Here is an 18138-nt window from a genome sequence, read left to right as displayed (position 1 = left end):
TCGGTTTAAACTCCTCAGGGTTGGTGTTGTTTGGTTATTTTTTAGTGTTTCTTGCTCTGACAGCATGACTTTGTATTCCAGAGGTGGGTTAGGGAGCTGGAGCACAGCCATGAACACCTGGCAGTTTTATTGCAGTGGAATGATAAAGCTGATGATTCTGGAAGAGTCACTGCATCTAAAATCCCACAGAGGGTTTAGCAGCAGCAATTTGCTGAACAGATTAAAATCAGAAAGTGTCACAGACTGCTTTAAACATGAATTAAATAAAATAGAAAAAAAAAACAGTAAAGGAAAAGAAAGGAAACCCATGGCTGAAGTCATGGAAATAAGTATTGGAAATAAGAAACGCAGCCAGATTCAGCCCAAGTCCAAGGGGCTGAAGATGCTGATAGGATCCAAAAAACAGCTTGTGAATCCTTACTGCCTTCTAGATCCTAAGGTCTGAATGCAGATATCTCCAGGACTGGAAGTGGAACAAGTCCCCAGAGAAGGGGGATTTCACAGCCCCAAACTGACAGAGCTGGCAAAGCTGAGGGAGCACAGAGGCCCCTCATGGTGTAGGGACAGCACAAGGATGGGTGGGGATATTCCCGTCAAAAACTTGGGGCTGGGAATATCAGTTTACTGCCCAGGAGTGCAGGGTCACTCCCTCTCTCTGGGACTGGGAATAAGTTCACATCCTTCCACTTATTTAAATTATTCACAGACACATTTTTCCATTTCTGTCAAAAGGAACCGACAGAGAACCCCTACAATGACTGAGAATATGGCCCAGACTTTCCTACAAGCACAAACCCCTTTGGGAACTGTGTCCTCACTGCCAGCAGCACCCAGTGACACCTCCACAGGTGCCAAATTTAACATTTTCCAGCCACAAGCTGAGAGCTGAAGCAGGATGGAAGGGCAGCTCTGGCTGTTCCTGCAGGGCCTGGGCTGCAGAGCATTTCCAGGCTGAGGAAATCCCTGCTGGATGCTGGAGTCAAACACCTTAAAAACAGCTCCAAACCCTGTCCCTGCTGCTTAAACCCCCAGTAAACCCTGCCTGGGTTAGGAGTGAGTGCCTAAATGGGTCAAAACCAGCTCCAAACTCAGTCCCTGTTTCTCCCCAGGGCCTGAGGGAAGCACAGCCACCATGGCCTGGTTCAGGGCCTGACCTTCAGCCCCTGGCAGAGGAACAGCTCAGATGGTCACAGCCCAGCAGTGACACCTCCACAGGTGCCAAACTGAATAAATAACAATTTTCCAGCCACTAGCACGCTACAAGCTGAGAACTGAAGCAGGATGGAAGGGCAGCTCTGGCTGTTCCTGGGCTGCAGAGCATTTCCAGGCTGAGGAAATCCCTGCTGGATGCTGGAGTCAAACACCTTAAAAACAGCTCCAAACCCTGTCCCTGCTGCTTAAACCCCCAGTAAACCCTGCCTGGGTTAGGAGTGAGTGCCTGAGTGGGTCAAAACCAGCTCCAAACTCAGTCCCTGTTTCTCCCCAGGGCCTGAGGGCAGCACAGCCACCCTGGCCTGGTGGCCCTGCTCACCTGGCACAAGGAACAGCTCAGGTGGACACTGACATCTCCACAGGTGCCAAACTGAAAAAATAACCATTTTCCAGCCACTAGCACGCTACAAGCTGAGAACTGAAGCAGGATGGAAGGGCAGTCCCTGCTGCAGAGCCAACCATGCAGATCAGGGGAAGGGAGAAGCCTGGGAGTCACAGACAGGAGAAGCAGGAGCTGCCCAGGGGGAGGCTGCAGCTTTGGCTTACCATACGTCTCGGATCTACTCTCCTCAGAACTAGACTTTGTCTTCTTGGAGGAGCTATCTGCACGAGAGCAGGAGAAAAGGAGAGAGAGATATAGAAAATATGGAGACCAAACATGAGGAAAAAAAAAAAAAAAAACTTCATGAAAAACAACACAGACTCGGATTTCTCGGGTTAAATCGTGCAAAACACAAATAAGATGTGAACAAAACACAGGTGGAACATTTGGAATAAGGGTGAATAATACAGGGAGACACAGGTAACAGCACACAGAATCTGTTACAGGAGCTAGGACACGACCACAGGAGCTCTCTGCAGTAAAACAGATAAAAACCAGTCCAAGCACAAGGCAGTGTTCACCCCAGAGTCAATACCCAGCACAGGCACAGCAGTTCAGCATCCTCAATTCACCCCTCAAATAAAAGAGTTTTCTGCAGGCTGCACTGCAGAGTTCCCCTATCAAAGCACGGGGTCAGGTAACAGCTCTCAACTCTGGAGTGACTCCCTGCAAATTAAGATTACAGCATTCCTCAGGTTTGTTTCTGGAGAAATTAAATTCCTTCCACGAAATGAGTTCACAGCCTGGGAGCTCCCTCAGCCGGAAATAATTTTACATTACCTGTCCCAAAGGACAAAGGAAAAGAAGATGAGCACTAAACCAGTTTTTTCCCCATTAAATGGGCATTTAAAGCCCTTTTTTATTTATTTTGTGCACACTGGAATGACTCACGCAGCCTGTGGCAGAAACCATCACCAGGGTGGCTTAAAAACATCGGCCTTGTGCACAAAAATCCCCACATCCTACAAGCTGTGCCCCACTTCATTCACCTCCCTAAGCCCCAGGGAAAATCCTGAATGCACAGACAGGAAAAAATGCACCTTGCATGGGGCCAGGAGGCTCAGGCAGGAATTCCATGAGCAGGCACTGGGGGAGTGCTCCAGAGAGAACAAAAATCCTGTGTGCACCCTCACCTCCCTCATTAAACTAAAATAAAACCAGGCTAAATCACAGGACAGCAAATCCTTTAAAATGAAATGTTTATCTTCAAACGCTTCACCTTGGGAAGCACAAATTCACTTTGTAAGGGGTAAAGAGGGATCAAAATCGACTCAAGAACAAAAGAAACCCCCAAAATTAAAACCTCAGCAGGGAAACCCAGCCCTGGCTGGGCCAACCACATCCCAAATTTCAGATTTCACTACAGAACTCCTCACTAATTACAGCCTTTGCCTCCTGACTCTGCTGAAAGTGGAAGTTGTTGTAATTATTTACTGATACACTAATCCAGGTCGATGATGAGGGTGTTTAAAATCAAGCCCACATTCACTCCAATGCCCACACTGCCTCTGCAGAACAACGCAGCTCTGAAAACCACATTAAAATCATTTTTAATCGATTTCCCAGTGCTTTTGTTTGGGTTTTTTTTTTTTTTCCCTGGAATTTTGGGATTTTACCTGTGGGGTCGAAGTCGTGGGTGCTGCTGCAGCGTTCAACCTTCTGCTTCTTGTCTGCTGGAGACTCTCTGCTCAGAATGCTGCCGTGTCTGGGGCACAGAAAAGCAAAATATCCTCACACCAGAGCCCACAGGAGCAGCCTGAGCGCTCACACAAAGCTCACCCCGCTCTGCCTGCTGGCCAGAAATTCACATTAAAGCGCAGGCATCGAGTTGCCTTTAAAATATTTATTCCCAGGCTGAATTCAGAGGGGAAAATGATCTCCCTTGCAATCTCTGGGAGGGGATCCAAGGCTCCAGGAACACTCTTGCTAACAGCAAGTGCATCCTCTTTAGCACTCAGCATCAGCCCATGTTTTATCTTAAAAGCCAAATAAATTTAATGGAAAAATCCCTCTTGAAAACTTAACCCTCCCAGCAAACTTTAAATATCCCAGCATGCCAAAATTAAAGATTTAGGATCTCCCCAGAAGGGAAGCACCAGTACCCAGTGTCCCTTTCCCTCCCCGAGCATCTCAAAGCTCAGGTAACATGTCACAGAATGCAAATGCTCACCCCATGCCAAGGACACCACCAATAAATCTATTTTTGGCACCTTATCCCCATCTGGATATTGATTTCCTCCCATCTGTAATGGGCACTACAAGCTGTGTTTGTATATATATATATATTTTTTTTTTTTTTTTAACTTTTAAAAGAATTCCCCATGCAAAAATGCTGCAGCATAATTTACAATACAGACAAAAAAAGCAAATTTCAGGAACTCACCTCGAAGGTTTTTTAAGAGGAAACCTGAAAAGAAAAAAAAAAAAGAAATGTAATGAACTTTTCTTTTTCAATATTAGGTATTGATATATTGATATCAGCATTAGTGCTTAAATACAAACAGTAATTTTACACTTTGGTGGTACCTTCACAAAAAACATCTCTATTTTTATGGAACTCCATAAACTTGCCATCTTTGAGGTAATGCAACAAAGTTGAAATTAAATTACCTATTCCAAGTAGTATTATACACAGATAACAAAAGCAACAAATCCAAAGCTGAAGGGAGAACCAAGTATATTTGCATTTTTAACTGAGGAAAACATGGGATTTATGAATCCAGGATTTTTTTCTCTTGAATTCCTGACAGAACAAGGTGGTGCCATCCACCAAAACTTCTGCTCTCATAAAATAAAATTATTTCCTTCTCAGACTCACAAGTTCAGCTCCATTCCTACTCCATTTATATTTTAGATCCTTCACCAGGAAGGCAAAACACACATTTAGAGCTGTGAAAGGCAAGAACAGGTAACTTAAATCACTTTTTGCTCTAAATGAAGGCTCTGCAGGTGGTTTATAGCTGATAATCTTCCCCTATATATAAAATAATTATTCTTAATGCATTTTCTCCTGTTTACATACATTTTTCAGGAAGTGCTGGGGCGAGGGATTACAGGGAAGAAATTCAACTCGAACACCACAGAGGTGACCAGGGCAAGAAACGACCTTTTATTTTCACATTTTATTTTATGTTTTTAGGTTAAACACACCACTTTGTTCATGACGAATGGTCCCCAAATCTGGATTGGAAAAGGACAACAGGAGAGGGACAAGAACAGCAGTTCTGTCTCAGGGCCAGAACCAGAGCACACAGCCTCGAGCTGCACCAAGGGAAATTTAGGTTGGATATCAATAAAAAGCTTTTTACAGAAAGGGTGATGAATTCTGGAATGTTCTGCCCATGGAGGTGGTGCAGTCCCCATCCCTGGGTGTGTTTAACAAAGCCTGGATGTGGCACTGGGTGCCAGGGTTGAGTTGAGGTGCTGGGGCTGGCTTGGATTTGATGATCTCAAAGGTCTCATCCAACCTGGTGATTCTGTGATTCTCTAAACTCTGAAAATTCTGTGAATTCTGTGAAGAGCTCCAAAGCCAGGCTCAGGGGAAAGGAGGTTGGAGCCAAGGAGGGTTTGGAATTTCTCCGAAATGAGTGAAAAATGAGAGGGAACAGCCTCAGGCTGAGCACAGCAGGAATTTCTCCCTGGAAAGGGCTTTTGGACACTGGGAGGGTCTGGAGCCCCCATCCCTGCATTTCTGCGATCCTGAGCTGAGACACAGCCCCATCCCACAACCAAACCATTCTCCCAGAGTTTTCCAGACCATTCCAGCCAAGATTCCAGCACAAAACTGCCCCAAATTCTCCTCCTGTCACCTCCTCCCCTCCATAATTCCACCTGGAGTGGCCCAGGCAGGAAAAGCCCAGCCCTAAAGCTCCAGGAGCTCCCTCCCCATTCCCTGAAACCCCTGAGTGGCTGCACAGAGCCAGCCCAAGCCCTCTCTGGGAGCCAGAGCTGTGCCATCAAGGGTGGATACACCCAAAACTGGCCAGCTCCCACATGCCAAGCCCCTGTGCAAACATGCACTAATATGGAGCTCCAGAACGAGCATCTGATGACACGTTAGGCACGGGAAATTAAAATGCCGTCTGCCTGTTCCTGAAAATAATTATCCACAGCAAGGCACTTGCCATCTTTCAGATAACAGCACTGAATTCAGCTGAACGACAACAGCAGCTTCCAAATTAAGGGGGTAGATAGGGCCTGTGATTGCATAAACAGCAAAAAGTTAATTAATTAAAGGCAAGAAGTGGTAATCCTCCTTCCTCCTGCCCCCAAAAGCTTTATTTTAATCTTAAAAGCCTGGGAAATCCACTCTGATTCAAATAAGAAGCATCCTCTCCTCGTTCTGCTGTACCTGCAAAGCCACGTCTCTGTAGCATCCCATCCCCCAGTTAGCAATTTCAGGCAGGGAAGGAGGACCCAGTGCAGGACAGACAGCTTGAAGCCCAAAGGAAAGCAAACAAAAGTCATCTCAGGCCAATCTAACCCTGCCTGAACCCTGAGCAGCCAGCAGATGCACAGCAATCAAGTGTTTCAATGAAAAGCAGAAAACAGAAAAAAAAAAATGAATCCAGGGAAAGACAGAAAGAGATGTTTAGGATGAATTACAGCCATTTTTTATCTGATGCATTTGAACTCCTGAGCTGCATAAAACACCACTGCTAAGTGTTTTAATGAAGCATTTTAGTGACAAACTTGATCCTAGAGAGGTTCTTATCAGCACCCAGAACTGCTGCAGCACCAGGCAGGGTTTGTGGACAACACAAAGTGAGTTCAGTGATGCACCTCTGGCCTGGTTCACAGCTCTTTATTATCTGTGAAACACTCATGTCCTATTTTCCAGGCCCAGAAGTTGTGCAAAACCTTTCTGCTTGTTATACCGGGCTGGTGATTAATTATTTAGGAAGGAACTTTAAAGTTTTTGTAAACAAAGCAGCGCTGCAAACACCGGAACCTTTTACTGCGCTGTGACGTTACCGGTGAACGTCCAATTCCTGTGGGGTGGGAGCCAAAATCCCCCGTTCCCAACCCACAGCTGTGCTCACAGCTGGATGGCACAGGGGGTCAGACTGGGTTTGGGGAATCCTTCTGCCTGGGAAGGGACCCCATTGCAGGGCTGTGTCCCCATTCCAGGGCTGTGTCCCCGTTCCAAGGCTGGGACCCCATCCCAGGGCTGGGACCCCATTCCAAGCAGTGCTGGAGCCCCTTGGCTCAACTTCCTGAGGTTCCTTCTGGTCCCAGGCAAGCAGGGATGGAGGCAGGGACAGGTTAGGAAGCAAAGAAGGTGACAGGGACAAGCTGGGGAGCAGGGATGGACACAGGAACAGGCTGGGGACCAGGGACAGGTTGGTGAGCAAAGAAGGAGGCAGGGAGAGGTTGGGGAGCAGAGATGGACACAGGGATGAGCTGGGGAGTAAAGAAGGTGGCAGGGACAAGTTGGGGAGCAGAGATGGAGGGAGGAACACTGTGGGATTAGGGATGGACACAGGGACAGGCTGGGGAGCAGGGATGGAACAGGGATGAGGCAGGGACAGGGATGCAGAGGTTGGGAACAGGGATGGAGGCAGGGGACAGGGTGGGGAGCAGGGATGAAGGCAGGGACAGGTTAGGAAGCAAAGAAGGTGACAGGGACAAGCTGGGGAGCAGGGATGGACACAGGGACAGGCTGGGGAGCAGGGATAGGTTGGTGAGCAAAGAAGGAGGCAGGGAGAGGTTGGGAACAGGGATGGGGGCATGGAGAGGTTGGAAGCAAGGACGGACACAGGGACGGGCTGGGGAGTAAAGAAGGTGGCAGGGACAGGTTGGGAAGCGAAGAAGGAGACAGGGACAAGTTGGGAAGGAAAGGATGGAGGCAGGGACAGATGGGAGCAGGGAAGAAGGCAGGGACAGGATGGGAAGCAAAGAAGGAGGAAGGGACAGGGTGGGAGCAGGGATGGAAGCAGGGACAGGATGGGGAGCAGGCACAGGTTGGTGAGCAAAGAAGGTGGCAGGGACAGGGTGGGAGCAGGGAAGGAGGCAGGGACACAGTGGGAGAAGAGACGGACACAGGGACAGGTTGGGGAGCAGGGATGGAAACAGGGACAGGTTGGGGAGCAGGGAAGGAGGCAGGGACAGGATGGGAAGCAAAGAAGGAGGAAGGGACAGGGTGGGAGCAGGGATGGAGGCAAGAGACGGGTTAGGAAGCAAAGGAGGAAGGAACAAGTTGGGGAGCAGGGAAGGAGGCAGGGACAGGTTGGGGAGCCAAGAAGGTGGCAGGGACACTGTGGGAGCAGGGTTGGACAGAGGGACAGGATGGGGAGCAGGGAAGGAAGCAGGGAGAGGCTGGAACAGGGACGGACATAGGGAGAGGATGTGGAGCAGGCATAGGTTGGTGAGCAAAGAAGGTGGCAGGGACAGGTTGGGAGCAGGGATGGACACAGGGAGAGGATGTGGAGCAGGGGTGGAGCAGGGATGGAGACAGGGACAAGTTGGGAAGCAAACAAGGAGGAAGGGACATGTTGGGGAGCAGGGATGGAGACAGGGACAGGCTTGGGAGCAGGGATTGGTTGGTGAGCAAAGAAGGTGGCAGGGACAGGGTGGGAGCAGGGATGGACACAGGGAGAGGATGTGGAGCAGGGAAGGAGGCACAGACACTGTGGGAGCAGGGATGGACACAGGGAGAGGATGTGGAGCAGGGATGGAGGCACAGACACTGTGGGAGCAGGGATGGACACAGGGACCAGGTGGGAGCAGGGATGGACACACAGACACTGTGGGAGCAGAGATGGAGGCAGGGACATTGTGGGAGCAGGGATGGACACAGGGACCGGGTGGGAGCAGGGATGGACACACAGACACTGTGGGAGCAGGGATGGACACAGGTGGGAGCAGGGATGGAGGCAGCAGCTGATCCCAGCACAGCCTCTGGGCGCTGCACAACCACCACTCCCCACCCTCTCCTGCCTTTCCTTTGCTTCACAGGTATTCCCTAAAATCCATGGATGGGCTTTGTCCAGCCAGGCTGAAGGTGAAGCTCTCCAGCCCCCAGAATGCCCCTTCCTGCATCTGAAATCATTCCTGGGCACTGAGTTATGAAATCACAGAAGTTTTAGGTGGAAAACCCAGCTGAGCTGAGGCTCCAACACTGATCCTGGCTGGGAGCACTCGGTACCACATTCCTCCCTTCTCCCATTTCCCTGAACTCCCCCTGGAAGCCATTCCTCATTCCCCAAACACTGTGCCACCACAGCAGGAGGCAGAGCAAAAATGGATAAAACCCAATCAAAGATCACCGAGGAGCTCCTGGGAGTTCATCTGTGTTTCACTGCAACTGATCCTCACTTGGAAATTACATTAAATCTGGAAGCAGCCCTGAAAAAATCCCCTCACCGTGCTACAGCACCCAGCACAACATAATTCAAATTAAAATACATTTCACCTCCTACTGTAAACAGCAGCAAGAGCGGGGTGTGGTGAACAGCTGGAGCCTTCATTCCAAATGCAGCTGGCAAGTTTAGGCTCCACGATAAAAACCCTGTAGACATTTTGTCTGATAACTGATGAACATCAGCACATTTCCAAACGAGTTGTTCCACTCTCCCAAACACCAGCACCAATTAAAAGCCAAGGCAGATTTTGGTTTTTTTTTAAAACGCTGGGCCCTGAATAATTTGAGTCATTTAAATGCATCAAATGACTAAAAGTGTGTCTTCTTAGTCATGCTGCATTAGGAAAATCTATTTAAGTGAGGAAAATACACCTACAAGTAGCAACAGCGTGGATTAAACATTGGATTTCAGGTTAGCTCACACATAGGCCTAATAACCACCTTGAAGTCAAGCAGAAAAAGGTGATTTTATAACTTAATGTGTCAAAAAAGAGGAGAGCAGGGAGGATTCCCAGCTTCCAGCAGTACAAAGCATTCCATTCTAGCCTGGGAGGATGAAAATACAGCTGACCATAAATAGCACAGCATCCAGATAACCATGTTGGGGGGTTTTTTGTTTTTTTTTCATTTTCCCTCCCCTACTAAAATATTACCAGAATTCAAGTATCTGCTATCTCCAAAACTGATCAAAGAGAAAAATATTTAGATTCAGACAAGGGCCTCAACCTTGGAAATATTTATTCATGTGCCTAACTTTAGTTCCAGGACTGCTCACATGCCTGAAATGAAGCCTGTGTGTGTTTGCAAGGAGAAATTACTCCAAGCAGTGCCCAGATGAGTAAGAAATGTTGTGAAACCCATGCAGAAGAGAACAGCCAAAAAGTGCTTGCTTGACAGAACTAATCTTTAATTAGGAGATGAACAGTTGCAATAGAAGCTGCTTCAGTGCTTTATTAGTTTCATTGAAATAAGATGTTGCTTGTTGCAGAAAAACTCTCTGAATGAATTATAAATGTCAAAGGAAAGCAGCCAACACAACTGATCATGCCAAATTCAGGAGGAGAAACAATCCAGGGCTGATCCTGGATCTTTTTTAGGGATATATTTAGAAGGAGAAAAGGAAAACCAAAGGTTATCTCAAATTCCCCCAATAAAAACCAAAAATTCTGGATTTTTAAAATCTCATCCTAATTCAGGAGGTTTCCACCAAGCCGTGAGTAAATGAGAAGCCTTTGGCCACCATCAGCTCCATGGATTTTGGTGAAAAATGATTTTAACTCAGTCAGAATTCCAGAATGGTTTGGGTTGGAAGGACCTCAGAGCTCACCCTGCCATGGCAGGGACACCTTCCCCTGTCCAGCCTGGCCTGGGACACTCCCAGGGATGGGTGCTCAGGATTTCGGGAACGCTGAGCGGGATTGTTCTCTCCTCTTGCTCACACATCCCCAAACACATCCTGGAAAAACCAAATTCTGTTCCTGGGTGACAGGTGAAAAAAATCACTGAACAATGCCACGACTATTCCCATTCATCCAGCTCCTTTAATACCCATTAAACTTCATTTTCAACACCCTGGCTGACCTCACTGACAGCACTCACAAATTATGCATTTCTTGGCTAAATCTAGAAGGTTTTAAATGGAGGAGACAGAATGAAAGAAAAGGAAAAATGGAAAGGAAAGGAAAGGAAAGGAAAGGAAAGGAAAGGAAAGGAAAGGAAAGGAAAAAAACAAGGAAAGGAAAGGAAAAACAAGGAAAGGAAAAGGAAAAGGAAAAGGAAAAACAAGGAAAGGAAAGGAAAAGGAAAAGGAAAAACAAGGAAAGGAAAGGAAAAACAAGGAAAGGAAAGGAAAAACAAGGAAAGGAGTCTGTTTCCAGGGTTGTAGAGGCACAGATCCCCCAGAGCAGGATTGTAAAAGCCCTGACCAAGGTTTCAGGGGAGAGGGCAGCACCAACAGGAGCTGGAGGCAGTTTTGTGTCCCAAGGAAAAGTCCTGGGACAGCCCTGACCCAGCACATCCCCTCCATTCTCCTCAGCATGAACAGCAGATTTCTGCTGGGTCATCTTTGCCACGGATCAAAGCACAGGAGCTCAGGAAAACACTGAGTTTTTTCCCTAAATTTAAAAAAAAAAACCAAACCCAAACCCATTGCATACTGCTGGCAACAGACTGGAAAACAAGGATCCAAATGGGATTCCTGGGAGCTGTCAGAGCCCAGGGATGGATTTTGGGGACTTGCAAGGAGGCAGAGGGAGGGAGGCAGAGCCCAGGGATGGATTTTTGGGATCTGCAGGAAGGCAGAGCCCAGGGATGGATTTTTGGGATTTGCAGGGAGGCAGAGAGAAGGAGGCAGAACCTAGGGTTGGATTTTGGGGACTTGCAAGGAGGCAGAGCCCAGGGATGGATTTTTGGGACTTGCAGGGAGGCAGAACCCAGGGATGGATTTTTGGGATCTGCAAGAGGCAGAGAGAAGGAGGCAGAGCCCAGGGATGGATTTTTGGGATCTGCAGGGAGGCAGAGCCCAGGGATGGATTTTTGGGATCTGCAGGGAGGCACTGCGAGCTCTGTGTTGTTTTTGTGGGAGTCCAGGCAGCACAGCTGACACAGTGACTCATGGAGGAATCCTCCCCGGCATCGTTGACCTTGCACTGCTGACAGCTCACGGACAGGAGCGCAGCCTCCAGAAAAGAACATGGGAAATGTAGGGAAGGGATTGGAGAGTCCACAGAGCCAACACCGTCTGAACACCCCCAGTGCTGCATTTGCCTCAGTAAAACATCAGCAAATGCCTCCCACTCGATATTCCATCATTTTTCAGCCACTAATGTCTCCAGCCATAACCAGAATGTGCCATTCCATTTTCCTGCTGGGAGAGAAAAGGCAGAGTAGCCAACAGAGCCCATCAGCAGATTCCTGATGGATCAGGGGATGGATCAATGCAAGGGACTGGTGCCATGGCAACCAACGCGCTGAGCAAAACACTTAAACTGGGTTAAGATGAATTTGATAAAAAAACAGAGTCTGGAAGGCTGGCACGTTCCATCTGTATGATGGGGAGGGTCAGGGCACCAAGAGGGAGGTGTTTCTAAGGAGAATTTCACTGGGGCCTTCACAGCTTCCTCTTGGAGCTTTAAAAAAATTAAATATCTATATAAAAAATTAGATATCTATATATTATATATATATAAAAATTAAATATATATATATAATAACTATATGTCTATATAAAAATGAAATATCTATATATAAATATCTATTTTTTAAAAATTAAATACATATATAAATATCTATATTTTTAAAAATTAAATATCTCTATATAATATCTCTATATATCTGTATAAAAATGAAATATCTATATATAGATTATAAATATATATATATATCTATAAATATCTCTCATTCTTGTGGTTGAAGGATTCATCAAGAGGGGTGAAGAGAAGGGAAGGAGAATTCCAGGGAAGGAGAATTCCACTGGTGCCTCGCCTTCACAGCTCCCTCTTTGAGCTTCAAAAAAATTAAATATCTATATAAAAAATTAAATATCCATGTATTATATCTATATAAAAATTAAATATCTACATATAAATATCTATATTTTTAAAAATTTAATATCTCTATATAATATCTACATATCTGCATAAAATTAAATATTTATATATCAATATATCAATATCTATCTATAAATATATATCTATAAATATATCTTGTGGTTGAGGGATTCATCAAGAGGAGTGAAGAGAAGGGAAGGAGAATTCCAGGGAAGGAGATTCTACAGGGAAGGAGAATTCCACTGCTGCCTTGCCTTCATAGTTTCCTCTTGGAGCTTTAAAAAAATTAAATATCTCCATAAAAATTTAAATATCCATATATTATACCTATATAATAATTAAATATCTATATCTATATATATATCTGTATTTTAAAAAATTAAATATATTATATATATATATATGAAAATTAAATATCTATATATCAATATATAAATATCTATCTATAAATATATCTTGTGGTTGAGGAATTCATCAAGAGGGGTGATGAGAAGGGAAGGAGAATTCCAGGGAAGGAGAATTCCACAGGGAAAGAGAATTCCACTGGTGCTTTGCCTTCACAGCTTCCTCTCTGAGCTTTAAAAAATTAAATATCTATATACAAATTTCTCTCTCATTCTTGTGGTTGAGGGCTTCAACAAGAGGGGGGAAGAGAAAGGTGGCAGCATGAGAAGGGAGCAAGAAAAGAGGGAAAAGAAACCAGCTTCAAACGATGAAAGAAAACCAGAATGCAAAGATAAATCTTCGCCATAAAACAAACAGCAGGAATTTGGAGATTTGCCTCCACACGTGGAATTTCCTGATGACACGGGAATGCATCATCATTCTATGGCCTGTAAAAACGACAAGCAGGCTACTCTGGGTTTACTACAGCTCCTTGCTCAGTGTCCTTCCCCGCAAAGCCCTGAGGTGGGAAGGGTTTCAGTCCCTCAGAAAAGGAAGAAAAGCATCTCCAGAGAAGTTCCATCCATTCAGCCATTCACCCCCAGCCCAAGCAAGTGCCTCAGCTATTTTCCATGACACAAGCAGTTGGATTTTTCCAAGAGCTGATGTCAGGGCTTTTCACGGAGAAAGAGCTGCATTTACAGGGCAGGCAGGGAAGGAGGGCTTCCCCAGCTCCATCTCAATGTGCCCTTTGTGCTGCTCTGCCGCTCGGGCCAGCACCCTGCGAGAACTTTGAGTCCCCAAGAAACTCTCCAAAGGGGAGGGCTCGGGGACACTTCCAGCAGCCAGAGCTGTTCTTCCACTCCTGACTGATTTCCAAGGCTCAGGAGCAGCAGCAGCTTTCCCTCTGCAGGCCCTCAAGTTGTCACACAAGGCCATTTATTGTTGGATATCCCTACAAGGGGCTGAAAAACTGGGGAGGGGGCACTGGAGGGAACATAAATAAACCAGGCTGCTCGTGTTTCCTTAATGCTGCCTTCAGGTCCTGCCTAAAAGCAAGATTTGAGTAATAGGGGGAAGGTTTGGCCACTGAATGTAGCTCAGAGCAAGCACAAAACCCGCTCAGAAACTGGTGGGGAATGGAGGCTGCCAAATCCCAGGTGATTTGCTACTGGTTTCCCAACAAATTACTGAATCTCTGTTTTCACCTCTGGGAGAGAAAAAACTGACAGCTTCGAAATGCAAAATATTAAACACCACAAATGCTGAAAGAGGCCAAGTGTGTTTCTAAAAAGGCTTCCAGAAAAATTTATCGTGACAAAAATTCACACAAAACGAGCCCCCGGCATCATGAAAAGAAACATTCAGGACTTGTTCCTCTCCAAGCTTTGACTGCATGACTCATTTAATACAAGTGACCAGGTACAGGAGAAAGGTCAAGCTTGAGATTTCAGAAGTTATGACCCAATTTTCTCACTCATTTATTTATTTTGAAGTAGGCCATAGACAAATATTCCCAGGCCTAGAGAGCTCAAGCTTCCCTGTAACAAGAAAAAGCTGAAATATGAGGTTTGGCCATATAGAAAAGCCCCAAAATATCCAATTCAATATAATAATTATATTTTCACACCATCTCATAAACACATTTTCACACCATCTTTGCATCCTGAGCTTTTGCTATTTGGAAGGAGGGAAGGAAGAGGGGTAGAACACGTTTGTTGTGATTCATTCCTCCAGCTTTCACTTCTGAAAAATCCTTTTAAACCCCTTTGCCCAGAGCCTGAAAGAATCCAATCCAACACTGGCGTTTCTTGCACAGACAGGGCGTGGAGTCCAAATTAACCTGCCCTCCCTAAACTGCAGCTAATTACAGGGAAATGAAATGTTTGCTTCGCTTGCCAATAATTGCAGAACGCAGAGCTGGCTCGGCGGCAGCTCCTCCTCCACAACAGCTTCCCACTGAACTGCCCCAAAAAATAAAGGAATAAACCAATTTTCTTTTCCTAAACAGAGCAGAGAGACCCAAAGCTGGGAGTGCCACGGGGTTTGCTTTGCTTTCACCTGACACACACACACACACACCCAGGGCTGGGATCCCTTTTGAATTTCATTAGGCACCAAGCCCAGTTCCTTATTAATGCCATACCCAGCTTGTGGTTGTTATGAACCAGCAACGAGCCTGGTGTGGAAACAGTCCTTAAAAACAGCAAAAGACAGCAATTAGAAAGGGAGGAGGAAAAAAAAAAAACCCATCTCCAACACAGAGTGCACGTAATACAACTGGAAATGTAGCTTTCAAAATAGCATAATGCTGCCTCCAATTAGGCAGCTTGAAGTTTTGCAAATATATGTACAAGGTTCAGAGGCACAGAGGAGTATTTGGCCCAGAGTTCACATTTCTGGGGAGTGAGTGCAGTCGCCTGGCACAGGAACACCACACCTCCATGGCTTGGAAGTACTGAGAGTGTACTAAAGAACCTGCAGCAAGATAAATAAATAATAATAAATTTATTTTCAAATAATAAGATGGATAAATAGCAATAAATTTAGTATTCCTCCTGTGTGTCTTTCAAAAGATATTTTAAAGAAGTGACAAGGCCAAGCTGTTTTGCTCCTCAGCATTGTCAGCTTTGCCTGGTTTAATGTGGCCACCAAGGTGAGTAGAGGAAAGGATGGGAGAATTTGGATTGTCCAGGCTAGAGAAGAATTGGGATTCTTCAAAAGTGGGAAAGGCTGGGAGAATTGGGGATCTTCGAAATTGGGAAAGGCTGGGAGAATTGGGATTGTCCAGGCTGGAGAGGAATTGGGATTCTCCAAAACTGGGAAAGGCTGAGAGAATTGAGATTATTCGGTCTGCACGAGAATTGGGATTCTTCAAAATTGGGAAAGGCTGGGGGAATTTGGATCGTCCAGCCTGGCTTTGAGGTGACCTCGTTGTGGCCTTCCAGGAGCTGAAGGAAAGATGGAGAGACCCTTCCCAAGGGCTGGGGTGACAGGGTGAGGGGCAATGGCTCCAAACTGACAGAGTGCAGGGTCAGGTTGGACATTGGGCAGGAATTGTTCCGTGGGAGGGTGGGCAGGCCCTGGCACAGGGTGCCCAGAAAAGCTGAGGCAGATCCCTGACGATGTCCAAGGCCAGGTTGGAGCACTTTGTGACAGTGGAAGGTGTCCCTGCCCATGGGTGACTTTTTTAAGTTCCCTTCCAACCCAAACCACCCTGGGATTCTGGGATTTCCCCTGACAACATCAGCAGCACCTTCCCCCATGGATTTACACTTTCCAGAGGCATTATCAGTATCTCTGCCCCACTGCACACCCCAAAACTTTCATTAAGTTACTCCTCTGACAAACGAGGTCAGCAGGCACTTTGCCTTAATTTAAATTTCCCTTCAGCCCTCGTTTGCTGTTTTACAGGTTCACGTGCCTTTACTGCTCCGGAAATGTAAACCAAGACTTGCCTGCTCATCAGGAGCAGCAGTTTATGAGTTCAAAGCTGAGCAGACACAACCCAAAAGCATTTCCAGCCCTGCCTTCCCTTCTCCCACTCAGGGATGAACCTTTGGCCAAATTACACCCATCCTGCATGGGATGTGCAGACAACATCCACCCCTCTGACCTCTGCAGAGCTTCTAAATATTTCCCAGCTGCCATAAACTAATTTACAGTTAATATGTCTAAAACCACCCAAAGGCAAAGTGCTCCCAGTGGCTTCATTTACACCAAGGGAAAAATTGGATCCACAACCTTACAGAGAATCGAGAAATCATGACCACAGTGTTGCTTAACCTGTACAGTGTATTTTTAGCTCTCAGTCCTTCACAGCTAATTCTGCTCAAGTTTGACTCCTGTAGATACAAACACCAAGGGCAACCAAACTATTTGAGCCTAAATTCCAAGTATGCAACTAAATGAGCATTTCACCTTGCTGGCTTTCCACACCTCCCAGCAGGGTTTGTGTCCCAGCATTAACTCAGATTTTAGAAACATCCATGGAAAGTTTCTCCACCATACATTGCAGTTTCCCCCCCCAAAAAAAAAAAAGAAAAAGTGATGTCAGCTGAGCTATAAAGAGATTAGCAGTGCTGTATAGTGGAGTTAGAGCTATCTCAGTTGTTTAAGAAAAAATTAAGAGGCTTCTGGGATATGCAAACCTATTATTTCTGCCATTAAACACAAGAGGAAAGATGCACATAGCACGCATTGCATGAGGAGGGAAAAAATGTACACAGGCATTTGTGGCATGCTTTGCTCCTTCCCATTTCATCTCCCCTCCATCTAAACTACAGCAAAAATCCAGAAATACCGACTGGGAACGAGTGGAGCAGAACACAGGATTAGGATTTCTCAGCAACATCAAGCCCTGTGTTTTCCACTGTAAAATGGAAGATAAAAATCCAGGAGTGAAGCTCCTTGTAAAATGGCTCAAGATCCTGAGAACAGCCCATGAGTCAAACCCAGAGCTATTAATAGGCCTCTGGATGTGTTTGTATTAGTATCTGCCTCTTGGGACTTGTAAAATAAATAAAAATACAAGCAAAAGAGAGAAAAAAAGATCCAAACAAATATTTAGTCAGGAAAGCTCCCAGCTGCTAAAAGATGACTGCAGCAAAATTGTCCAAAATATGTGGAAGGGGTTTGGAGATAACCAAGGCAGCAGATTGGAGCTGCTCCCCCACTGGGTTCAGTGACACCTCCAGCTTTGGTGCCTCCCCCTCATCATGCAGCATGATGACAACTGCCAGCCCTCTCTGGCTGTATTTATATTTATATTTGAGAAAAACAACAAATCCCCTCAGCATCTCAAAGCCTTTCTACATCACAATGTCATATATTAGAACAAAACACTGTGTTTTCTCTCATTGCTGATGGCTGTCACTGTATCAACACTGCCTCAAATCTGTCCACACCACCACTGGGACTGATACATTTGTTTAAATTTTAGAACACTTCACAATAAAATAATAAAACAGAAATAAAACAGTGAAAAATGTATTCAGGAAAAATAAACCCCACCCAGAACACTCAGAGATGGTTGCTTGAGCACCAGCAGCTAATTTAACATCAACATGCATAAAATATCAACTTATCAAAAATCACATTCCCTGTGGCTGGTGAGGAGGCTCTGGTATGGAATTACTGGGAAATGGAAAGAAGGGAGAGCTGCCAGCATCTACATCCAAAGCATCTTTCCAGGCTGTCAGAACCTTTGTTCTTCAGCTCAGCCACCAAGACACAGATTTCCACAGCAA

General features: G+C 45.9%; 1 protein-coding gene across 3 annotated transcripts in view; it reads right to left on the bottom strand.

Annotated features, from left to right (window-relative positions):
• ARHGEF12 (Rho guanine nucleotide exchange factor 12) overlaps window positions 1-18138 on the bottom strand; it is a 91841-nt gene that overhangs the window by 46240 nt on the left and 27463 nt on the right. For 2 of the 3 annotated variants that reach the window (XM_054291423.1, XM_054291425.1), the window contains exons 2-4: window positions 3978-4001; window positions 3211-3299; window positions 1759-1815 (exon numbers count right to left, since the gene is read on the bottom strand). In XM_054291423.1, coding sequence (XP_054147398.1) covers window positions 1759-1815; window positions 3211-3299; window positions 3978-4001 — 170 coding nt within the window. The remainder of the gene's footprint in view (window positions 1-1758; window positions 1816-3210; window positions 3300-3977; window positions 4002-18138) is intronic. The other variant, XM_054291424.1, reaches the window with a different exon arrangement.

This window comes from Melozone crissalis, unplaced genomic scaffold (genome assembly GCF_028551555.1).
Source record: "Melozone crissalis strain CALT ecotype California unplaced genomic scaffold, PUWL_Pcris_2 ptg000092l_1, whole genome shotgun sequence".
NCBI lineage: Eukaryota > Metazoa > Chordata > Aves > Passeriformes > Passerellidae > Melozone > Melozone crissalis.
Note: the sequence above shows the minus strand (reverse complement) of the source record. Positions and strands in the feature narration are given on the sequence as shown.